The sequence below is a fragment of the Salminus brasiliensis genome, chromosome 9 (genome assembly GCF_030463535.1).
Source record: "Salminus brasiliensis chromosome 9, fSalBra1.hap2, whole genome shotgun sequence".
Lineage (NCBI taxonomy): Eukaryota > Metazoa > Chordata > Actinopteri > Characiformes > Bryconidae > Salminus > Salminus brasiliensis.
In genome coordinates this window covers 36,548,005-36,573,805 of record NC_132886.1, presented here as the reverse complement: position 1 = coordinate 36,573,805, position 25,801 = coordinate 36,548,005, and the positions used below count along the sequence as shown (strand labels likewise).

General features: G+C 47.7%; 1 protein-coding gene across 2 annotated transcripts in view; it reads left to right on the top strand.

The window, feature by feature from the left end:
- The first annotated feature begins 431 nt into the window (after positions 1-431).
- The window catches only part of spsb4a (splA/ryanodine receptor domain and SOCS box containing 4a), a 51,617-nt gene continuing 26,247 nt past the window's right edge, over positions 432-25,801 (top strand). The window contains exons 1-2 of one of the 2 annotated variants that reach the window (XM_072686969.1): positions 432-610; positions 13,547-14,431. In XM_072686969.1, the coding sequence (XP_072543070.1) occupies positions 13,726-14,431 (706 nt within the window). In that variant the 5' untranslated portion in view covers positions 432-610; positions 13,547-13,725. Of the gene's footprint in view, positions 611-3,383; positions 3,463-13,546; positions 14,432-25,801 lie in introns of those variants that run through there. The other variant, XM_072686970.1, reaches the window with a different exon arrangement.

Below are 25,801 nucleotides of genomic sequence, written 5' to 3'. Positions count from 1 at the left end.
GCTTGTGGCTTATTGGCTGGGGAGGTGGAGCCTGAGGGAGCCGGGGGGCGGGGCGAAGGGGCGTGCTCTCTGCCTATCTCTCTCTCTCTCTCTCTCTCTCTCTCTCTCTCGCCCATCTTTTCTCTCCCTGCCTCTACTGGACGAGAACAGAGGATTGCCTTTCTTCAACATGAGGCAGCTGCTGCTGCTCCCATATACTGTCTCTCTACCTCTACCTCTCTCTCTCTCTCTCTCTCTCTCTCTCTCTCTCTCTCTCTCTCTCTATCATACTCTCTCTCTCTCTGAGTGAGTGAGCGAGCCTGAGGAGTTTCGGAGCGGGACAGCCACGGCGCGGATTAGCCCCCAGGGAGGGGGCTTTGGGAGGGAGGGGAGGGGAGGGGGGGTAACATCTCGGGGGCAGAAGCTGTTCTGTTCTACCCCCCTCAGCAGGGGCAGAGAGGGAGAGAGAGAGAGAAGGGTGGGGGGGAAGCAGGAGGAGAGGCAGCGTGGTTCTTTTCTTCCAGAGGAGAGGAGCTCGGATTGGCTTTATGCTCTCGTCCCTTCTTGGCTTCTGGAGGACTTTTTCGGACAGGAGAGTGGACCACAGTGGACAAGACCTCCCTCCACAACTGTAAGCAGGCGCGAGTGAGTGTGTGTGAGTGTGTGAGTGTGTGTGTGTGTGTGTGAGAGAGAGAGCGAGACAGAGTGTACTGTTTTTGAACCTCTTACACACTTCATCGTGTTCCCCTCTCTTTCCTGTCTGTCCTTTATTCCAAATGGCATGTAGGTGGGATCCCAGTGGTGGTCCCCTTTCCCAAATTCCTATCCTCTTTCACTTTCTCTTCCTTTGCTCTGTTTTCCGTCCTTTTCTCCTTTCCCTCATCAGCCAAACCCCCTCTCCCTCTCTCTCTCTGCCTCTCTTCTAAAAGCCAGCCCCCTGTGACCCCTTAAGCATGAGCAAACTGCCCAAGTTCAGAAGACTTCCAGGAGACAAGGGGAGAGAAACCCTGGAAGTCTGAGGGGATATCAAGGAGAGAAACTGGAGCATGTGTGTATGTGTGTGGTGGTGGTGGTGGAGGTGGTGGTTGGAGGGGGGAGGTTATAGACAAGGCTCAATTTATAAAACTGACCTCCCCTCCCTTCCCAGGTTGGATTAACGCTGTTATGTGATAAAGGATCTATTATCCGTGTTTTTAATTCCAAGATTGAAGCTTTGTTGGAGGTATCAGGAATTCTGTATATGTCCATACAATGAGGTCCAAAAGTCTGGGACCACCATTCGACCCTGTATTCCACGTTCCTTTTTAAATGAATCTGTTTTTTATTTTTTTACTGCAGTTGAACTTGTTTGAGGGAAACGTAGGACGTTTGGAATGTGAATTTTAGAATTTGGTGGTGTGCGTCCCCTGTACACATACTATTGCTTTAACCGAGTGTTCACTTACAGCTGGTTGAGTCCGCAAGTCTTAGCAAAAGCCTCCAGATCCAGTTTCAGATCCAGGTTCAGATCCAGTAGTCTGAACACAAGCTTCAGATTAAAAACACGTCTGACCTTTTGGTACAAAGTCCTTACAGTTGAATATTTAATATTTACGATATTCCCTTATTATTTTACTCGTCTAAATTTCTCTTTGCTTTAAATGTTTCTGTTGGTTTACACTGGTTGACAAACAACCTAGTTCTCAGATTTTTTATATAGTGTAAACACCTAATCCCCATGTGAAAAGGTGATTTCTGCTTCTCCTTGCAGAGCTTCCTAAGCCAGCTCAGTCACGTTTGTAGGCCTTAAGTTCCAGGTCCTGCAAGTCATTTCAGTAGGGTTAAGGTCAGGTCTTTAAGTAGGCCATTCCAAAAGTTTACATTTTGTATTTTGAACCACTGTGAGGAGACCTGCTTGTGTGTTTTGAGTCATTGTCTTGTTGCATGACCCAACTGCGCTTCAGCTCCAGCTCACAGACAAGTAAACTGTCTAGTAGTGGGTGTTGTATTTTCTTACAACTACACCATCAGACCAAATGTATGTTTTACAGATGTATGAAGAACCTCTTACAGGATTAAAGGAGTCTATACCAATTTGCACTCTGGTCAATCAAACTAGGCTTGTTCAAAATTTGCTGCACCCTTTCCAATCAAACCGGGCTATTTCAGAATTGGCTGCACCCTGTCCAATTAAACTGGGTTAATACAAAATTTGCTGCACCCTGTCCAATTAAACTGGGTTAATTCAAAATTTGCTGCACCCTGTCCAATCAAACTGGGCTGTTTCAGAATTGGCTGCACCTTGTCCAATCAAACTGGGCTATTTCAGAATTTGCTGCACCCTGTCCAATCAAACTGGGCTATTTCAGAATTTGCTGCACCCTGTCCAATCAAACTGGGCTATTTCAGAATTGGCTGCACCTTATCCAATCAAACTGGGCTATTTCAGAATTGGCTGCACCTTGTCCAATTAAACTGGGCTATTTCAGAATTTGCTGCACCTTATCCAATCAAACCGGGCTATTTCAGAATTGGCTGCACCTTATCCAATCAAACCGGGCTATTTCAGAATTGGCTGCACCTTGTCCAATTAAACTGGGTTCATTCAAAATTTGCTGCACCCTGTCCAATCAAACCGGGCTATTTCAGAATTTGCTGCACCCTGTCCAATCAAACCAGGCTATTTCAGAATTGGCTGCACCTTGTCCAATTAAACTGGGTTCATTCAAAATTTGCTGCACCCTGTCCAATCAAACCGGGCTATTTCAGAATTTGCTGCACCCTGTCCAATCAAACCAGGCTATTTCAGAATTGGCTGCACCATGTCCAATTAAACTGGGTTAATTCAAAATTTGCTGCACCCTGTCTAGTTAAACTGGGTTAATTCCGAAACTTGCTGCACTCCATTCAAATAAACTGGGCTAATTCATAGTTTGGTGAACCCCATCCAGATTAAACCGGGCTCACTCAAAATTTGCCACTCCCTGTCCAATCAAACTGGGCTAATGTCTCACTAAAATAAAAGACTTTTGCCAAACTCTATTTGAAAGTCTCACTCATTTTTTCAGCCGATATTACCGGCCAACCAATATATCGCCCCTGCTTTAATAGATCCAAGCTGTCTTGTAAAATTAGACGTCCTGTATCTGATCATTTAGAATGCCATAAAAAGCCTAGTCAGGATATCTGGTCAGGCCCTAAAGTCGTTTGTGTCCATCGTACCCCTTGAAACGTTATCCCAGTTCGACCGCTGGTTACGGAGGTATTTTCTCAGCTGTTTAGGTGCGATAAAGTGATTAGAGGGAGAGTGCAGGGCTGGGCTGGTGGGTGGTAGGGGTGTGTGTATGTGTGTGTGTGTTGTGGGGGTCTCGTGCAGTCCTATCCTGTCCTGGCAGTTTCACTGTTTCACTTCTTTCCTCTTTTGCTGGAGGAAGAGCCCCCGTTGCCAGCTGACTCCACACTGAAGGACACCAGCTCTCAATGCTCCTTATTGTGCCCCGAGCAGTAAGTGTGTATGTGTATGTGTGTCTGTCTGTGTGTTTGTGGCTGTGGATTGCCAACACTGGAATGTGTTTATCTAAGGCCAGATGGAGCACCAGTAGTTTAGTCTTGAAAGGGGTGGGGGGGATGTAGGAGGTCACTGAGGCATGTTGTGTGTGTGTGTGTGTGTGTGTGTGGAGAGAGAGAGGCTCTTTTAACCATAGCTTTGTGCATTAGTGGGTTTGTTTGTGTAACCCCAGCAGCATCACACACCATTATTAGGCAGATATTAGGCCGTCTTAAAGGGGAATCCACCCAATTTTATTACAATTTATGGTCAGAGTGGTCAGGGTGACTGTACAGTGGTGGTGAATGGAACCAGGGCCATAAAGGCCCGGTATCAAAAACAGCCTGTTTAATTCTGGGTGATAAACGGATGAAAAATAGTCCTATAAAAATGCTTTATGATGGATTTCTGAACACACGCATGTTAAAACTAGTCCTCTGGGGCTTAATAAAAGGCAGGGAAAGTATAGGACTGGGGCCCGATTGTTCAGTATTGGTACCCATTATAAATAATTCAGTAGCTAATATGAAACGAATGTATAAGTTATGTGCAGAATTGATGAGTGGACCCGCATAGGGTCCCCCTTAGGGCTTAAGGGGTTAATCAGTGTGTGTACGTATGTAGGAGTGCGCTGGACTGACACATACACACACACACACACACACACACACACACACACACACGTCCTGCGCCCGCTCTGTGTCAGGGCGTCCTCTGGGACGCTGTAGGCCTCAGCTGTGCAGAGCTGTTTCACAGGCGCTCGTGACTGCTGCCTGCCCAGACCACTCCAGTGTCTGCTTTCTGGTGTGGAGTGCCACTGAATTAGTACCAGTGGGGTGTGTTTGGGGTAGTGTGTGTGTGTGTGTGTGTGTGTGTGTGTGCTTTTGTGGCTTTATTGGACAGGAGGGAGCCTTGCACATCTGCCATGCGAGGAAGAGCTGGTGTGTGTGTGTTTGTGTTTGTGTGTGTATGAGTGTGTGGAATCCTGCAATTGCTGCCTGTAGGTCGGGGGTGGACACGTTGGTCATGTTGATGAATGGCTTCACGACTGTCAGACTGCCATTGCAGTCACACACACATATACACACACACACACACACACACACACACATGCTCCTCTTCAGGCCTTATTCCCCACTATCGCACATCACACACTCCGGCCTATGCTTTTTTCGCTGACCGGCATGTGTTGGTGTTTCTTTTGCTCACACATACCTGATCCAACCAGGGGTGTAGTAACATTGTAGTAACATTTTAGGGGGCTCTGGGTAGAGCATGGTGTGGGTGAGGGTGGGGGTGGGGGAGCTACAAAGCATTGTGTCCCAGAGACAGAGTTGCTATAGTGATGCTAACTATCTAGCCACTATAACAGATGACCCCACACCATGCCAAGTAAAGGCTAACTGACCAGGGACGTACCTTTAACAGCACTATACCCATAAAAGTAAAGGTGCTACAAACAGTTCTTTGATCAAGGTGTGTGAGGGTGAAGAGCCAATTATATTTTGCTTAGAACCATGGTTCTCAAAGTGGGGTCCCCCAGGGCTCCATGATGTCCACAGTATAAGCTTTAGAAGTCAAAAGAAGCAAGTTGTTGTTCCAAGGGGTTGCTATTGTGTTACTAAGCAGTTCCTATACATAGCAGCATTCCAGGTTATTGCAATGGAGTGGCCAGGGGGTTGCTGTGGTATCCTAGGCAGTTGCCAGGACTGCAGTGTGCAATCAGTAATGAATCTGTAGGGGTTTGTGGGTTTTTTTTAGACACTAGGAGTGGTCCCTGAGTGTAAAACGTACGAGACCCCCTGTCTTAGAGGGCATGGTATGGGACCCAGCCTCCACTCCTATTAGATGAGCAAGAGCTTCACTGGGTGACATACACCCATGACCAATTATACCGATAAGCCTCAGGAATATATAAATATTATTTGAATATATGTTAAAAGTAGAAGATCCTTGAGGAACTATTGGATGTTCTTCAGTTTGAAAGGTGCTTTGAGGAACCTTTGAGGAACCTTATTCTTCTAAAAACGTTTTCTTGAAGGTTCCTCCACAAGCTCCTGATGGATCTTATATTTTTAACAGTGTTGGAGGTGAGGAGTCAGAGCGGCAGGACTTACCGTAGCTGAACACCTCCACGCCTCCCTTGTCGAATCAGGCCCAGCTTTCTTTTGCGTCCGACTTACAAATGAGTTAGTCTTTGTCAGCGTCCTGTGAGAATTCCTTTCCCTCATCTCCTCTCAGACACCTCTGACTAAAGGCCGTTCCGGCCTGTCACAGTTTCACGGACCGCTGGGCTCCAAATGGTTTCTGACACACTGTTTTATTGGGTCGGAGCTGTTGCCTCACTCCCTGCTGCAACACCGGAACAGGGCTGGGCTCTGGGGAAGAGAGATGAGCAGTTTAGTTAAAAAAAAAAAAAAAACACCCAAAAAACCCTGTATCTAAGCCTACTTGTTAGACTGTCTGAATCGCAAGGCTGCAGCAAGCCGGGAAAAATGGTCACTTGCTGCTTCCTTAATGAAGCGCATTACAGTGTTTTATGGTGTTATGATACATACAGTCTTTCTGACAGACTGCAACACACGCCAGGAAGAACGGTGAGAGCCGTGAGTGCATTTCGCAGTGCTGGCAGAATCTGTGGTTAATTAAAATGCTTAGATCTTAATTATCATCATTAGTGATGTCCCAACACAGTTTCTAGGTCCTAAAGTTCTTAAAGGTGCCATAGAAAGAGTCGTTTTAGTTGTTAGTTGGTGTACAAATAGTATATCTGCGACAGATAAACAATAAACGATGCTTCTTTTGGCTGGTTTACATCACCACAACGGCCCACGGCACCATAGCTATGCCTAGTCCCGCTGCGTCCCCTCGCTGTTCAGTCAGCACAGGGTGCAGTTCAGTTAGCTAGCTGAAAAGACTGTAGAAGGTTAGTTATCTGGCTAGAACCCAGCTACCAGCTATATGGGCTAGGTGGGTTCCAGGTGTGCTTGGGCACACTTTGTAACTGGGATCCAACTGGACTTTCCAAGAAAGTGCCCTAAACCCACCCCTGAGAAAACAAGTCCAGTTGTGCCCCCTCTGACTCCGGCTGCTGATGGCAAGCAGCAAGACTGGGGATTCGAAACCGGCGATCCTCGGACCATAGTGGACCACCTAGTCCACTGGACCACTCAGAGCCCAGATTCCAACAGCAGTAATCGCTGATTATCATCGTGAATAGTTATCATTCGACCTTTCCTTCCAGAACTTCCAGAACTTCCGAGTTTCTGCAGAAGCTAATCATTACTTTCCCTTCTTGGTCGCAATAAGTTTCACAGTCTGAACATGGCGGCATTGTTTTCATAGGGAAGGTTAAACGGCATCTGCGCTGTAAGAGTATCTCGCGGCTCTAATTGGAGCCAGTGTTGGCGGCAGCTCCGTGTTTGTCCTGGCCGGGCTTTATCCCCCCCACCCGAAGTCTCCCGCAGTCTTTGATGTGACAGTCTCCGAAGGCCGTCCGCAGATTCATCCGCCTGCGTGTCACTTCAGAGCCCATCTCACCAGTCGGAGCATGTCATGCTAGAGGAACACACACACACACACACACACACACACACACTTTAAAGGCTGTTTATGAACTCAAACCTCTCCTAGGCGCCTATGAATCATCTTTTTTTCATAAACAGAAGAGATTGAATAACGCTGAAAGACTTGCTGTGGCTGGCCCTGTCCTCTCCCGCCTCTTTTAGAACGTTCTGGGCAGGGAGGGGGGCAAAGCCACTACCGCCTGGCAGAACAGATGCCTGTTGTCTGGATGGCACATATTTCTCACACCATGTGTGTGTGCGTGCAACGGTTTCTCTCGGAGGGGTTTGGGTGTGTGTGTGTGTGTTTAATTAGAATGGGCATGGACAGAGGGACCACAGGAGTGGATGTGTCAGCATCGCACCGTCTGTTTTGGAGCACGAGCGGTGCAACCTGAGCGAGGTGAAAGATAGACGGACAGTCAAAGGCAAAGAACGGACCGGGCCAAGGGAGAGGAGGGGGACAAATGTCCAAATCAAATAGAGTTGACAAGCAAAGGTAAACAACAGATGGCCCGTTTGCGCTCTTCGAAGCCCCCCCCCCCCGGTAGGTAGATGCAGCGGCATGCATCACCTTACCGGTGGCCGTAGCAGTACTGGCGAGGGATCAGGCACACTAGCAAGAGTCCATGTGTCAGTGACTGTACGTGTGTGTAAGAGACCAGGGCTTTCCTTAGGGAGCAGGGTGCCGTAACATAAACACAGGCTGTGGACAGGGATGTACACAGAGTGTCGTAGACTAAACAATACCGGCACAGACACACAGTCGTCTGCTTGTGCCCTCAAAAGGCTTTCGCATCCCTTGGGTGGCTAGAAGTTTCTTTATAAGGTCTAAAGTGCTGCATGGTCTCCACTCGTGACTGCCTTTCACACCTGCACTCCTTCAGAGGGGAGTCAAGAAGCTCCATGACCCTGACATATACACAGATAGACCCACCCCCAGGGGTTTGACCTGGGTTTCCGTGGCCGCTCCGTAGGACAGGAGAAGTCAATCGTGTCATTCCTTCAAGGTGTCTTTGTTTACGACGATCCATCAAACTCTTGTGGTTACATGCACAGATAGACCCCGAGGGGTGTCTCGAGCTCATGCCTTTTTGCCCTCGGGTCATACAAGTGCCCCTCTGATCAGGGTGTACAGTTTCCTGGAGGCACAACTGACTCAATCGACATGCTCTGCCTTGCACCCAGACAGCATGCTCATGTGGGGCACCACATGGGTGGAATGTGGGCTAGGTGGCTTCCAGGCCAGCATGGGCTCTTCCCAAATGGGCCTCATACTTCCATCCCACCCTAATCTCACAAGGGTCCCATTTAGGCCCTGTGTTTAGTGTCCAACCCAGATAGGGCTCACGTTTAATCTTGCCTGGTCCCATCGTGAACCCTTGTGGGACATTGGTGGGCATCTTGTGTGGGGTAAAATGGGACCCATGGACAAAACCTTCTGGTTTCCACATTTGGGCTACCCATACAAGCTCCTGATGGTCATGCTATCTGGACAGTTGTTTCCTGCTCTGTCAGTTTGATTAGCTGGATTTGGAACATTGGGAGCAGGCTTAATGCTAAAATGTGCTGGGCAGGGGGTCCTCCAAGGAAACCTGATCCTGATCCAGAGCCCATTTGCAAATCTAGAGCCCATAAAACGCCGTTACCAGCATGCTGTTGCCTGCATCCACCACAGGGCACAATCGAGGCTTTGCTGTTTTGACTGGCTCGGTACCATAGAGGTTTGACTCACAGCCATGACTGTCTCGGCCTGGAGGCACTGCGAGTCAACAGCGGTTCACAGTTGCACTTTTCCCAAAGACAACAAGAGTCGGATGAAGGCACGGTTGTTGCACGTGCAACATTTGTGATCTTAAGCAAGTTACCACCCCGTTACGTCAGTGTTACCCTGTATGATGCTGCATCCTGCACGGCTGGCTAAATAGAGACGGCCATGCCGGTGTCCCATTAGGACGTGGTTGTCACAGTCTTAGCATCGCTGGGGCCCAGAGTGTCTTGCCTCATTTACCCTGGCACGAGAGGGACTGTAACTGATGTTGTTTGCGTTCTTCAGCCTCCGGATGGATGGCTGCCATCTCGGCTTAGTCGCATAGTCATCCTCTCTCATGATGTGACTCGAGAGTGAGTCAACAGCGATACGCCACTACAGGCTGCTTGCTGCCCTGGGCTGTGTGTATGTGTGTGCGTAAGTGTTCTTCTCAGGCTGTTTGGGCTGTTTGGACCTCTTTATGAAGGGGGGTTCTTTATTTCTCACACTCGCTCGTCCACCATGACGTCTCTAAACCGCCAAGGCATGGTTTCCGCAAGGCCTCTGAAGGGGTCATGTGATATCTGCCACCAAGATGTTGTAAGATGGGCACCAGTTACCTCAGATTCGGGCCTTAGTTTGGGGAAAGGGTTCCCTAGAGAACATCCCCATGTGGGCACTGTATGGGCTGCTTGACTGGGAACCACAAAGTTTTGTCCATGTGTTCCATGTTGGCCCTACATATGGTCTCGCCAGGGTCAGTGATGAGACCAGGAGGGGTCAAAGATTACTGAAACGTTAACGGTAGGCCCATTTGAGAAGCCCAGCCGGGTCCCGGTAACAACATGTGCAAACCAACTCCATGCCCACCTAGCCCACGTTTCACCCATGTGAGCCCCACATCCGCATGTTGGCTGGGTCAGGCTAAGCTCAAGACAGCACTGTGTCATATGAAGGTGAATTATGAACCGCAGCACCTCTACTCTGGGCTAATGAATTATGGTAATGCCATCCGGATAAAGATACCTCAATTCTGCATATTTCCACATCCATTTATGCACTTTGGCGCCAGGCTCCAGTGGAAAGAATTGATCTGAAAGGAATTTTGTCCTTTCGTTACTTTTTCTACCCTCCTCCCACCCTTCTACCCAGCTAATCACTGGAGCGGGGGTCCACCGATGTGAGCGCCACTTTACAAGCGTTTGCATTTCTGCTAAATTACTCTGCGGCAAAAATTGAATAACAATCAAAACCTTGTCCCAAACACTCCCCACCCCCCACCACCCGCTAATTTTGTAATTATGTCTGTATTGGTTGTTATACTAGTTTAATTACGATGATTAGCGCCAAAACCGGCTTCGGTCTGAATGGCCGAGGGATTTTTAATCTGGTGTTTGCGTCTGAAATGGAGAAGGGCCCGATTGAATAACGTTAGCGTGGCCTCGGGGCAAATCTGTTAAACCCTCCGTGTCCTGATTCAGGAGTCTTTCCAGGGAGCGGCTGTACCTGAGTCACCTAGTTTTTTTAGGAATCCAGATTGGCACATTGTGGTGAGCTGCTGTATCTGTATCCCGTCTGGATTTTTCTGCTTTTCTCACTTTTTCTCTCCTCCCCGTCTCTCATGACCTCATTTATTTTCCCTTTAATGCTGGTAGCACTTACCCAGGATTCCCGGCTTGGGCTGTCTGGCCGTCTGGCCGCCCTCCTTCCTGTCGTCTGCGCTCAAACCCTCTTGTGTTCGCCCTCTTCCTCTTTGCGTGACCTCAGTGTGGTGAGACTGTCTGAAGCGAGCGCACGTGTGTGTATGAGTGTGTGTGTGTGTGTGTGTGTTTATGTGTCTGTACATTTGAGTCCCTTTGGCCTCCTTTTCCCTTCGCTGTTTGACCCAGGCCATGTGCAGGGGCGGTCTGATTATAGCCTGTCTGAGTGCATGTGTTAGCTTGATTCTTGGCATCTCTTTCACTGTTTACGTGGGTCCACGGAGTCACGGCCTGTGTGTGTGTCTGTGTGTGTAAGCCGGATCCTCTGGCAGGCCTCAGAACAGGAACGCTACTCTCATTCCTGGAAAAAGACAATGCGTCACTGACTGTAGAGAGAGCTGCCTGCTAACGTTTCATACTGCGCCCAAGTATGTGTGGCCTATCGCTGTCTCAGTCTTCCATTACACCATCCCTCTTCCCTCTTTGACATCAGCCCAAAGCCATGCTAATACTGCCAGGAGCGAGCAGCCACTTAGCACTATTGAAACTGCGCTACCTGGTGCCCACTCATCATAAGCCACATTAGCAGATGAAGTGTTTCCTCTGATGGAAGAGCTTGGCAGAAAATCAGATATGCCCAATTTCCCGTTACCCCAAACGTAGAGGTCCGGCCTAGGCATGTTTTTGCCGCCTCAGGTTTGCTTCTTCAGGTTTCCACCCTGCTGAGTAACAATCAAAGCCTTGTCCCTTGTCCCTCTGCTGCTAATTTCGTAATTACGCCTGTAATTGCAAAGTTTAGATTTCCATCAGAGCTACGAGCAGTAGCGGCTTCAGGAGTCACGGCAGATTTGTTTACTTCGACTTGTAATAGCAACAATGTGGACCGGTTTATACCGAAATATAATCCATTACTGAGGCAGATGCTAAATGTCAAGATTTGGACTGCATGATGACAGCAGTGGAGCATCAGATATGTCCTACTTAGCAGGTTGATTTTAATTTGAATTATTGGCTTATTTATTCCTGCAATTGTAATAATTAAGAAAATCTGGATAGTCATTTTGAGTGGGCCATTGATAAAAGTTGGTGGGTCTAGGCCTACTGGAACTGGAACTGCTTATATTCCAGCAGTTAGCATACCCAAGTGATCACACTTTTGCCTTATAGTCGTCCTTAGATGGTTTCTGACACTGAATGACACAGTGGCCGCGTTTACACTCGGCGTTACCTTATCTAATTGGTATAATCGGATCATCATCATCCAATCAAGACACAGCAAATGTAGCCTGTATATCCAGATATTGCTCGGATGGTGCTTCTCCACGCAGTATTTGCAGTTTTCATGGCTGACATCCCAGCCAACATGCTCATGTAGGGCACACATGGGTGGAACATGGGCTAGGTGGGTTTCAGATGGGCATGAGCTCTGAGTGGGTTTGTATATACGGTTTTACAGGGATCCACAACCCAGATGGAGTCCATGGTCAACCCATCTTGGTCCCATCTCTGGACTCTGGTGGGCATCCGTATGTGGAGCCAATGTGGAACCCAGAGACAAAATGTTCTGGTTCCCAGTTGGACATGGACACATGGACATGATAGCTGGGATGGCACCAGAGCACAGTAGCATGAGGAATATAAGGCATGTGTCCATTTTTGTAGGCAAGATGTACTCTTTTTAGCTTCGTAGCTCCAGTGCTAATCCAAAACGGCAGCCGTGGAACGAGCGCCTGGGGCTTGGGAACCAGAAGGTCACCGCTTTGATCCCCTTGAATGTCAAGAAGTGGACAGTGGGGGGGTATGGGCAGTGTAAGCAACAGCGCTTTCCTCCTCCTCTAACATTCATGGCTGAGGTGCCCTTGAGCAAGGCACCTATCCCCCAACTTCTCCCTGAGTGCTGAGGTGGCTGCCCACAGCTCTGTGTGTGTGTGCTTGCGGTCACTCTGGGTGGGTTAAATGTGGGGGCTCAATTCTGCTGTCCTGCTGTGCAGTGGCTATAAAATATGATCCTAATCTTAGTCTAAAGATACATTTGGACTAAAGGAGGGGGGGGGTGCCTTTCATGCGGCAGCGGCCTGGTGACTTTATCTCTTATGCAAACCAGGACCTTTCTCATGCTCTTTTGTTATGCGGCCGCCTCCGAAGCGCTAGAAGCCTGAGGGGGGAGGGCTGGAAATAAATAATTACCCATTTTTTGTTTCCTCGGCTTTGTTTTGCTTGCCACTGCTCTTCTAAAAGGCTCTCATTAAATATGGATCTGCTAAATGAGTGTACTTCCAGTACATTCCATCGCAGCCCAGAGTGCTGCTCTCTCCGGGCAGTAGCAGACAGCTCAATATTCCTGCTCTTTGTGTGTGTGTGTGTGTGTGTATGTATGAGTGTGGGTGTGTGTGTGCATGTATTTCTGAAACGTGGGGGGCATATTGTGTATCATTTGTATGGACAGTTTATGTGCTGTATGTCCATGTTGATGCACTTCCATACAACCACAGGTGTGTCCTGTGCGCTGGTCGCCCCGAGCAACAGTGCTTATGCAGTACCTTGGTGCTGGAGGACCCCCTGCTCTGCACATTTTAGTGAATTCCCAGCTCCCAACACACCTGATCCAGCTAATCAGCTGACTAACAAGGCTTTCCTGAGTTGAAGGTGGTGTCTTAGAGCAGGAAAGCACCACAATGTGCAAGGGGGGCAGTGTTGGGAACCACTGGCCTACATGATACACATGATGTGACTGATTTAGTCACAGACTGTGTGTGTGTGTGTGTGTTTGTGTATAGTGAGTGTGTTTCCTCTCTGCCTCATTGTCAATGCATTCTCTCTCACTGTCTGTCGCTCGCTCACACTCATCCATATACATTTCCTCTGTCTCCTCTAATCTGTCCTGGCCTTTCGTCTCTGGTGACATTTCCCTCTTTATTAGCCAGCCTGTCCTTTCAAGCCACTCCCTTAGTACCTCATTACGGTCTTACCGCATTGGTTGCAACATATCTGTGTGTGTGTGTGTGTGTGTGTGTGTGTTTCCTCTCAGGGCTACTTGGAGGCTGCATAAAGCTGGCACCTGCCAGCCCCTGCGAAGTTGGAGGCGGCTCTCAGCCTGACACCCTGGTGCTTTGATGAGGTAACAGCAGGCGCCAGACGACCAACCCGCCCAACTTAGCTCCACCCCCTCCCCTTCCCTCCCCTCCTCCCCCTACACAGAGGGTCACCATGGGTCAGAAGATCTCTGGCAGCATCAAGTCGGTGGACGTACGGGGCGAACCCTCATACCGTCCGCTCCGGAGGGAGCTCCGCGGGCCGGACTTCTTCAAGCCTGCCCGGCTGGACCTGCTGCTGGACATGCCGCCAGCACCCCACGAGCTGCAGCTGCGGCACGCCTGGAATTCTGATGATCGCTCGCTCAACATATTTATCAAAGACGACGACAAACTGACCTTCCACAGGCACCCCGTGGCCCAGAGCACGGACTGCATCCGCGGGCGTGTGGGCTACACGCGGGGCCTCCATGTCTGGCGCATCCATTGGCCCTCCAGGCAGAGGGGCACGCATGCCGTAGTGGGTGTAGCCACTGCTGAGGCGCCCTTGCACTCGGTGGGGTACACGTCCCTGGTGGGCAGCGATGGCGAGTCCTGGGGCTGGGACCTAGGCCGCAACAAGCTCTACCACAATAGCAAGAACCGCCCGGCCTCGTCGGCACCTACCTACCCCAGCTTCCTGGAGCCGGAGGAGGCCTTCGTGCTGCCCGACACCCTGGTGGTAGTGCTGGACATGGACGAGGGCACGCTCAGCTTCATGGTGGACGGACAGTATCTTGGTGTGGCCTTCAGAGGGCTCAAAGGGAAGAAGCTGTACCCTATCGTCAGTGCTGTTTGGGGACACTGTGAGATCACCATGCGCTACATCAACGGCTTAGATCGTAAGTGTCTTTTTAATATTGCTGCTGTAGTTTGAAAGGTAGGAGTTCCCAACCCTGGTCCTGGAGAACATCTGCCTTGCTTCAGAGCTTGGGCGCTCCAGGACCAGGTCTGGGAACCACTGTTTTGAAAGAACTCGCAAACTCTCAAACGTTGATGCTAAGAAATGAAGGCTAATTGTGGCCATAAGCTGCTAATCATGTCCGATCTTCTTTGCTTTGCCAGATTTTGAGTGGTCATTTGTTTGGGTTCTACTTTGTCTTGGCTGTGGGTTGTTGCACATGTTCCCTGTGTCATACTGTCATACATTCTACAGTCATGTTCCCTCTCTAGCTAACATGCTCATATGGGGCTCACATGGGTAGAACGTGGGTTAGTTACAGCCCACCCTAATCTCTCATGGGTCTCATCTAGGCTCCATGTGTAGGTAGAACTGACCCTGGTGGGACCTTGGTAGGCATCCATATGTGGGCCAACATGGAACCCATGGACAAAACCTCCTGTTACACAGTTGGGCTACCCATATAAGCCTCACATGGGCTTGCTATCTGGGTGTGCACTCGCCATACTAGCTTATGGTCCAGTTGAGAGCAGGTTGGATGACAGCTACTGTACTTTTGTGCTTTCTACTGGTAGATGTGACTCCAGCTTTACATGTCCTGCTTTGTTTAGAGGCACAGCATCACCTTTTTAAGGGAACGTACATCCCGAAATTTGTTTGTTCGCGCTGTCCCTGTGTTCAGACTTAAAGCCACCAACGTTCGATTTGTTTGTTGCTAGCTCTTCACTCCTTCTCATCCCCATTTGTGTGCTTGGAAACGTTTCCTCTAAACTGGCCGCCTTTGGCGTGCATTTATGCGTCTCACCGGTTTGTTGCCCAAGGCCTGCTGTTAGAAGCTCTCACAGCTCTGTTTGATATCCGACATCAAGCCCCACAAGCTCCTCTCATCTGCTAGAACAAACAGATCCTCTGGGAGGCGGAGTTCTGGAGGATTCCGGCCCGCCTCCTCCATGATAGCCTCTTGTGATCTGTTCTTTGTGGACATGCTTTAACAACCACTTCCAAGGTGCATGCCAGGTCACTCCCAATAGCGCTTTGTAATCAGAGACGAAGTCGAGAGATCGAAACCACTCTTCTTTGTTAGCTGACAGAATGTGCTTGAAGAATGATGGGGTAAAATGTAACCGGGAAGACATGGTTAACGATTGGTTCACCAAGAAAGTCCACATTTTGGCTCTATCCCACCTCCAAACAAGTAGGGATAGCGCTAAAAATGTGACTGGTCTGAGAGCCCCTGTGTAGGTTTCATGGTTTTGCTGGTGTACCAGCATGAGGAGCCTGACCACGTTGGTACACCCATATGACCTGCCAAACCAAATTGGTCAACCAGCTTGACCTGCCTGATGATTAGCTTGATCATACTTTTGACTAATTAAGAGCCAAGATGGTATGTGTATGTTTTTCTGCCTGGATTACCAGCTTCTCAACTAGCCTTTTCAACCACGTTGACCACCTGCTGTAAAAACAAAAGGGCTTGGTCTTGAGCTGGGTTTCTCAGCAGTAGTGTAGGCTAATGGCTAATTATGCCATTAAATCAGGGGAGGCCAGTTAGCCAGTTTAACTGCTGACTGATTTGTACTAGCTTTGGGTCATGGTTAGCCCACAAGTTGGATGGGAGCTATAACCGGGACCCTGAGGACTAATATGAAAACCACTTTAGAGATTAGCATGCTAGCTTGTGGGTATAGTGTTAGATTTTGCTTTTTTAAGATGTACCGTATCCAATAACAAATTTTCGGAATCGTACAACTAACGTGTAACTATGTTGATATTTCACAAAGTTCTAATTTAATACGGCAGATGTTTGCTAGGGGAAACCGGCTCAACATATTGCAGTGTTCTTTCAGGGCCTTGGAAAAACTGGCACGACTTTCCCCGAAACTCAGACAGAAGTCACATATTTGTCACGGTTAAACTTGCATAAATAGACCACAGTCAGGACTGAATACCAAGTCTGCTAGCGTCTTTTCTACTCATGAGCACGTCACCTGAAGTTTGGCAGTCATCTCTCAACTGAAAGAGGGAAGCCGCCAGAATTAGCGGGATGATAGCGGGGGCGCATTTAGCTGTTTTGACCTCTGTTTAGCTGGAGTCCTCTACTCTCTTTTATGCCTTCGTGGCGAGGGACTGAGGCGGACCAGCAGTCGTTTTCGGGGGCATTTGAAGCTGAAAGTGGTCTCGCTCGACTTTAGATGGAGGCAGCTCAGTCACGCAAATTGTAATGGGGGAAGCTCAGCGAGTGGCCAAAGCCAGTCTGAAAACCTCTTCAAAGATTCCTTTAAAGGACCCATTTTATGTGGGATGATCGTGTGAAGGTGGAAAGAGAGAGAGAGAGAGAGTGAGAGAGAGAGAGAGTGAGAGAGAGCTCAGTTCGGGCTTAGAAGTGAGACTTCTTGCAGAAAAGTATTCCTCCCTGTGGAAAGCTACTTTTTTCCTCAGCTAGGTTGTAGGAAACATCGCCTAACTGCCATCAGCTATAATGGAGACATGAGGAAGGCTGATGGATGAGATGTAGGGAGTGTGCATGTGAACATACGACATATGTGGATCTGTGGTTTAGGACGTAGAGAGGTTCCTCCGAGTAATTGGTGAACGTGAAAGACTTAATGTAACTCAGATCCAGTATTTACAACTCTGAGCCACTTTCCCAGGATGAAGTGTCACAGTTTTAAGCAACTTTGGCTATAGACATTTGGTTAAATGGAGATACGTCAGTGTAATATGATTTAACAAGGTTGCAGAAGTGGCACAAATTCATTTCTTTTACTTATTTTGACCCAAATCTAATATTTTAGGTTGGTGTGAATGCAAAAACCAGTGTATTACAAATCAGATCTGAGCCACTTTGGTTGAGTTCACATTACCTGGTTGAAGTGGCTATAGCTATTTGGTTAAATGGAGATACGTCAGTGTAATATGCCAACTAGGTTGGAGAAGTGGCACACATTTTTCCATAATGTGACCTAGATCTAATCTTTTCAGAGATATGTGAAAGCAAATTTCAAATCAGATCTGAGACCTTTGGCCACATTCACATTATATATATATATATATATATGAGGCCAATCAGATCTGAGCTACTTTGGCCACATTCACATTACTAGTTTTATTGGCAAGGTTGAAGTTTGCCTCAGCTTGACCCAGATCTGGTCCATTTGAAGCTACAAGATTATACTGGCACAAATTGTGCTGTCTCAAAATTGTAAGTTAACTTCTAATCTTGAGTTAAAGAAGCCTCATGTAGCCTCTTGTAATTCCTCTTAATAATAATAATAATAATAATAATAAAATAACAGCTTCAGAATAATATTGAAGCTTCACTGACAATCCATTGACAATTGGGACAACAGCGCAACTATCGTTGCTACTCCTGGCTTAGCGCTCTAGAAACTGCATTATGTAACTTTCAAATGTCGAAGCGGCAACCAGAAAACACTCACAGGAACTGAGTAACGCTGTGTTACCTCCTCAGTCAACATGCTTCTTTCATACGTCTTTACATGACAGTTCCGTAGCTCTTACCTTGTGAAATGTACATAAAAAGCGTGCCCTTCCATGATGTCTCAAAGCGCGAATTTCACTTACTGACTGTAGGGGGAGCCCAGGAGCAAGAAATGCCAATTCTCACATATTGCTGCTTTAACAGTACATAAGACATTAACATTATTGTTATGATAAATTAATATTCGAAATTTTGTAAGCAACACTATAGAAATTTGCTATTCTTGCTATTGGGCTCCCTCTACAGTTTGGGAAGTGGAATGCACTCTTTGAGCCACCACTAAAGAACACTCTTTTCTGGACGAGCTGAGAGATACAGAACAGTCACCGAAAGGGATGGAAGCATGTGGGCTGAGTTGGTAGAGTAATATTACAGGATATTACACAAATACGACTCGGGTTACGCGGTGTTACGCAGTTGACGGGAACGTTATCCTACACCCTTTTCTAGTTCCTAGCAGCGTGCCGTGCCCAGAGTAGCATCGACAGCCACGCTACTCTCCCTGGTACAGATCAGTGGAGCATCACAATGAATCTGAAGCTGCTATTTTCAGATAAAAAAAAAACTACATACTGTTGCTTTAATATCTCAAAATATTATGGCATGATGATTGCTGACCCTTTTTTTTTTTAGTTCTCAGTCTGACTAAGAAACTAGAACCGAAGCTCCTGTTTTAATCTGATTAAGCTTAGCTCGGCTAAGACCTTAGTCACACTTTGCAAATTCAACCATGCTTTTAATATGATCACAGCTTAGTCAGACTATCAGACGTAGTCAGACCAATATACAGAGATCTGTAGCTCACCCACGTGCCTCCACACAGCCCTGAGCCTGTAGACGGAAGCTGAATCGGACAGCACGCCCTGTAAATCAGGGCGACGGGATGCCACCCTCTTGGCCTTGTGTTCTTGTCTTTAACTTGTCCACTGTCTGACCTGTGACCTGAACTGCATTAAGCACTAGTGTGAGTAGTATGAGAGAGACAAAGCATTAGAGGCAGGCTGTGGATATAGCATACAGTACGTTAATACCAAGCAGCTCAGGGAGAGAGACAGAGAGATTAGGCTACATGTAAGAGGAATTTTGCTGGAATGCTCAGATAAGACTGTGTGTGTGTACGTGTGTGTGTGTGTGTGTGTGTGTGTGTGAGCCCTGATTATGTGAAGCCGGAGGAGCACAGACGGAGTGTGGGAGAGATGATGTGTGTGTGTGCATGTGTCCATGCAGCTTTCCGTGGTCCATGACCACATGCTTTGTCACTAGGGGTGGGAAACATAATCAATTGTTAGAAGCTTCGTGATTGTCCCTTAAAAGATTTTGCATCGAATCACAAAATGCTATAATCGGATTACTATAAAGGCTCAGAGACGTTGCAGATTTTAAAATGTTGGATACTTGGATACATGGAGACACATTCGCAGTCATAAATTGCCCACAATTCCCGCGTATATCAAAGCAAATGACCAAAATCGATCAGAAACACTCTCTATAAATGCAGAGCTTTGTTTAGCAAGCATTTCAGCAAACGGCTAAATGAACTGTATCCACTGTTCAACTTTAAAGTTGAAAGCCAGCTCAAGCTGGTCAAGCTGGTCAAGCTCTTTACCAGTATAGGGTATGTTTTTGTACAGTTGGACAGTTTAGCTGGTCTAAAAGCATGATCAGCCTTACCATCCAGCTAACATGCGCATGTCCATGTGGCGCCGGTATGGGTAGCCCATCTGGGAACATGTTGGCCACACATATGGACACCCACCATGGTCGGGGACTGAGCATTGTATGGGGCCTAGATGGGACCCATACAAGATTATAGTGGGCTGTAACAATGGGGCCCATTTGGGAAGCCCAAATGCTGGGTCCCAGTAACAATGTACAAACCCACCCACCTGGAACCCACCTAGGGCAAACTAAACAACCAGCATGACCAAACTGGCTGACCAGCATGACCATCAAGACCAAGTTAACAAGTGTAGGTTACATTCAGATGCATCTAAGCTAACACTATTTGTTAGGGACCTTGTTAGCAGGCTAATGGTGGGCTATGTTGGTTCTTTCGGGCACCAGCTGAACGTGTTGTGGTTTTACTGGTTTGGCCTTTATACTGCTATGCCGCAAATCTAGGGTAGAGAACCACACGAATAAGCTAAGGCTAGCACCGCAGTCTCAGGGGCTTGTGCTCACTGCTGGCACCCGCTGATAGCCACTGGTAATGATAGGGAAAATGACCTGTAATGTTGACTAAATTCCAGCACGGTCTGAAATGAAATTGAATCAAATCATGAGGTGCCTTGAGATTCGTACCCCTATGTGGTCTTGAGTGTGTGTGTGCGCCATGGCAGTACTGCTACATCACTAACAGTTCATCTATTACTGCTAGAATGATTCATCTGATTGCAAATGAAATGCAGCAAATAAATGCAGTGCTGTGCACTCTCACACAGACACAAACACACACACACACACACACACACTTTCTCATACACACCTCAGTTCTCCCTACACAGCATGGGAATCCGCTGGAGCCAGTGCTCCCATGCGATTATGTGCTGCCAGGCCCTGCGGCACTGGAGAGACAAAGGGGCAGACTGGCGTCAGAACCGGCCGTGAATAATGACACTATTTTAGTGGACAGTGGACACAATGTCCCGTCCAAACTGCATGGCCGAGACTAACGTGTCCATAACGAGGGCCATGAGAGCATTGGCTCCATGTCGGTGATTATGAAGCATGACAATGCTACAGCAAATGTTCGCCTCGTACTAATTACCGCCATGCTGCGAAGCAACAAACGGCAAAGCTGGTCTAACTTTGAATAGGCATCGCCGCATGGATATAATTGGGAGACTCTCTATATGTGTGTGTGTGTGTGTGTGTGTGGGACTTACTCACTCTCTCTGCTTATTTCCATCATTTCATCCAGTCTTTGCTCCATCTCTCTTACACAACTTGGCTCTACGGAGCTTTCTTGACCTTGAATTCATTGAATTTTTTTAATCGCCGGTAGATAGTTAGTCATTTTGGCACTGTAAGATCCATAAAAGTCCTTTTTTTCTATGCTAGCACCAGTGTCACATAGCTACGAATGTCAAAGATACTGAAAACTAGCAGCACACAACTGGACAACATGATTTATTGGCCAAAAATGGGTGAATTGGAGGGAACTGGTGGGTTTTCAAGTCGGATTAGAAATGGAATGAGCTAACAGAGCTAACCCGTAGGCCTACAGGGGTGGACACCTAGGCAGACGACTTGTTGACGTCTACATGCGATATTCGGTCCTCAGTGGACGGTGTCCTGACATGTTAGTGTGTCCATATAAAGCATATTTTCATTGTTTGGGGTCCCAGCTAACATTACGTAGCAGTAGCTAGCCTGATTAGCCAGACAGTAGCGTAGTAGTTCTAATATACTGTACATACATATGTCACATTTTTAAAGACCTTCTGATGATGGGCGGAACGCCTGAACAACTACAAGCGCTTCGGTGCGGATATGTCGGGACGAGCTGTTTGAAATGTCCTTCTTTTTCCCGCTTGTTTGGAAGCTAGCATTTGTGCATTTGTGCAGTGCATGCTGGGAATTGTAGTTTCTCATAAGGCTGAGGGATGCCAGGCTTGCACTACAGAATCAAATAACATGACAGAGAAGATATGAAATGCTAGTTTTAAAGGGCTCCAAGTAGAGCGAAATGTTGTTATCATGATAATATGCTTTTCTAAGCATATCGAGGATACTGGTAGTGCTTACTAAACACTGAGTGTAATTAGACTGCTTTAATTAGATGAAGATCAGCACTACGATGCTGGTTTGAATGCCGGGTCACACTGCCTGCCATCAGCAGCCAGAGCCGGAGAGAGCACAACTGGCCTTTCTATTTCCCCAAAACTCTATAGTGGAATGCTGGCCGGCACGGGCGTCTGCTAGCCGATGCATCGGAGCTGGTTACCCGTCAATTTCCTATGAGCATGTTGGTCGCCTGGGGGCGTTGCATTGGTGGGCTGGTGGTGCATGTGTTGGAGGCGGCATGGGACAGTGCTCACCCTCCCAGGGTGATCAGAGAGTGATGAGTGGGTTGGGTAGGGGCCTATTTCAAATTAGGGAGAAAAATAAATAAATAAATAAACAAAAATATTATAAAATACTAGTTTTGGGCCAGAATGTTCCATAAAAATGCTGCGATACAGAAAGCATGATTCACATATAAATAACCGAATCTCTCTCTATCTTTCCGTCTCGCTGAGAGCAGGTTGTTGTCGCGGTGCCCCGGCTTGTCTGGGATTAAGCACACCAATTAGCCTGGCTTTGATTCCTCAAACAATTGCTGTCTGATCTGCGCTTTGCACCTTTTCTCCTCTGCAGCGATACTCATCCACCTCATCAGCTCGGGTTAGGGACGAGGAACGAAAGAGAGACAGAGAGAGAGAGAGATGAGATGGTGCCAGGTGGACGCGGAAATGTGGGACGAGCGTCACGGAGATAATTGCTGTCATTCGGAGTGGGGAGAGACGGGGTCATTGTGACACACAGACAGTGGCTGGGAAACTACGCTGTTCTAATTTTGCCCACGCTCCTGGTGTCCAGATATCTGTCTGTCTGTCTCTGTGTTTGCCCTCCAGAGTTTCAGCAACTGTCACTCACTTTTGCATGAGGGCATTTGAGTTCGGGCTCTCGTCCGTGCTCAGTGCATTGGGCAAGTAGTGTAGCGGAGGGCCGCTATATGGGTCAGTGGGTTAGCACTGCTACAACCCAAAACCTGAGGGCTACGCCTACCACAGCTGAGGGATCATCTGCATCTTATCAGAGCGATTAGCATCCTCGCAGGCTTTCTGGAGCTTGAGTGTGCTTGAGCGTGTGTGTGTGTGTGTGTGTGTGAGGGGTGGGGGGGTGGATTGGAATGTGAAGGCCGTGCTGTGGGCCTACAGCTATATAACATTACACTGCAATGCTTGGGAGATATTCTTATGAATCACAATATGTACGCTGGCCTAGGCAGTGGCGTTACACTGATCGGCCATAACATTAAAACCTGACTGAAATGAATGCCACTGATTTATTAATGATCTGGCTGCAGTGGTGCTATCTGTCGAGGGGTGGATATTTTAGGCTGTCCTGAACAGTTCTTGAAGGTGATGTGTTGGGAGCAGGAACAGTGGGCAAGCCTAAGGATCTGAGCCACTTTGACAAGAGCGTATTAACAATGGCTATAAGACTGGGTATCAGAGCATCTCCAAAGAACGCCTGGCAGGTCTTGGACTGCGTCTAGAAGGGTGTTCCTAGTATGCAGTGGTCAGTACCTACCAAAGGTTCTCCAAAGGGAGGACAGGCTGTGAACTGGGGGGCAGAGTCATGAGCGCCCAAGACCCAAGAACACCTTCAGAGGGCTTGTGGATCACCCAGGCCTATATCCTGAGCCTGAGTCAGGCCTAAAGACCTGGATGCAGTCAGAAGTGGTTTTAGCAACAGAACCCTCACATTAAATTGTACAAAAAAATAAATAATATATATAATATGGCGAAATACATATATATATAAAGTATATATATCCTCATTACTGCATTTCCCGCACACAGCACTTCGGTGTTCAGAACACATGACTGCACTGGTATCTTCAGGACCCGTAGTCTCAGTTCCACATGCGAGGTCATCAGTGCCATCTGGAAACAGCTGCACGGCGCTTTAGAGTCAAGCGGAGACAAATGTGAGCGGTTCAGTTTGACAGACCAGAGCCCGAGTGACATCGCTACGCTCAAACACCCGTCTGCCCCAGCTTGTAAGGTAATTTGCTTTGACAGCAGTGGGCAGGGCAGAACGGGCTGTCGCCGAGGGGTTGCCAGGCTTCTGTGGGCGCCACCCTGCTGCCAGTTTATGTCGTCTCATGAGTTTAAACGGCTATAAATTATGGTGTCTTTACTTGGCGAACCAACTCAGAGCATTGCAGTTCAGGAATATTAACAGATGGGTTGGGTTTTTGAGCATTTAGATTCTGAGGAAACTCCTTTTGAGGACTGATTACGAGGTTTTAGCAGAGTTTGAGAGGTTTTCTGCACCAGTTCAAACTCAACCAAGCAAAAAACACTGTACTGACTGTTTTTTTGCGATGACAACAGCTACATTTCAGGTGGCAGTTGTGGTAGTGGAAAATGAACCAGGCAATATGGAACCCAAAAAGCGAGCAGAGTCAAGTAGAGTTGAGTAGTGTCGGTTTCATGCGATGGAAAACACCATATGAATTGAGGTTCTCAGACAAATCCATCTGATTCCAGATTTATGCTCCATTCGTATGTATATGAGCTGGTTTGGAGCAAAAATCTGGACCATCCCGAGGTTAGCTGAGGACCAGTTTAAAAACCACTAAGAAAACTCAACCGCTCCCAATTAAACCTTCCTAACTTCATACCTGAATCTTCTCCCAGTGCTTTAGAGATCTTCCTCTGGTTTCCTATAATTTTTCCTAATATACTCCCAACTCTCAAAAGGACTGGGAGAAGATTTTTCTTAAGGTGTTTTCCATTGTATGGAACCTACACTACTCGGAAGGTTTAATTGGGAGCAGTTGGGTTTACTTAGCCAGTGGTTCTCAGGGAACTTTTGGATGGTCCAGATTTTCAAGCCGGCTCATAAACATAAGAATGGAGCAAAAATCTGGAACTTGCTACAGACCTGACATTGAGCATTGACCTTATGTCATGTCAGCAATCAATATTTTCAGCTTAGTTGCGACTGGTTGACTGAGTTGACAGGTGAGCTGGATAAAGGGTGAGGTTGAGAAGGTCTTGGCATCAGGTGAACTGGCTGATGAGGCCATTACAAGAGTCTCACCATTGTAAAGGCTGAGGCCGGTTTGAGGGTGGGACTGATGCGGAGCTTGTTGTCTGCTAGTTTGGGTTAAAAGAACAAAGTCCTGCATTATCCTTATGTCAACACGTGCCCCTATTTCACCTTGTGCACAGCACCTAGCTGTCTGCGCTATGCATGTGTGCATGTGTGTTCCCCCGTCCGTCTGTCTCTTATCAGCAGGCAGGAGCAGCTGGTGTCAGTCGTGTGCATTGACCCAGAGAGGCTTATGGGAAATCAGCGCATGAGCGGCGGCGTGAGCCTTTTAATTGGCCCATCAGCAGCCGTCAATCAGAGGCCAGACCTGCTACTGTGGCTATGACATAGAGGCTCTGGCAAATAAAGCTACAGGATTTGATCTGCGAAGACTGCCAGCCTTTCTCAAGCCTCGGCTCGGGTGAATCTGACTGTCCATGTTTTAGAGCACATTTTTAAATGTTTCTCAGTGCTAATGGGTTATAGCTGTGGATTTCATTTGCTGCTGTTCTGTGAGCAAAAGGTGGTATGTCAATATAAGCATACGTATGAAGCCCATGGCCCATGGCATCATAGCAACGATGAACAGAAATGTCCACATTTTGAGGTGCAGTGGTGAGAGTCCAAGTTGAGTCACAAGTCTCTGGGGTTTGAGTCTGGGCTGCGGCTCAGGGGTGCGAATCGGAGTTGGGTTTCAAGCCTCTAGAGCTTGAGATGAAGGACGCTAATCGCTCTGATAAGATTCAGATGATTCCTCAGTGTGAGTCCGAATCAGGTCTTGAACATCAGGGCTTTCCTCAGAGACGTCCACCCCAGAGACTCGACTCTGGCTCTGGGGTGCAAGTGTCACTTGAGTCTATAGTCTCTAGGGATTCAGTTGGAGTTAAGGTTTTGTGGTTCTAGTCTAGATCTGGGGACTGAGCCGGGTCTCAAAACTCTGGATTTTGAGTCTGAGTCAAGTCTCTAGGGTGCAAGACCAAGATGGGTCTGTAGAGTCTC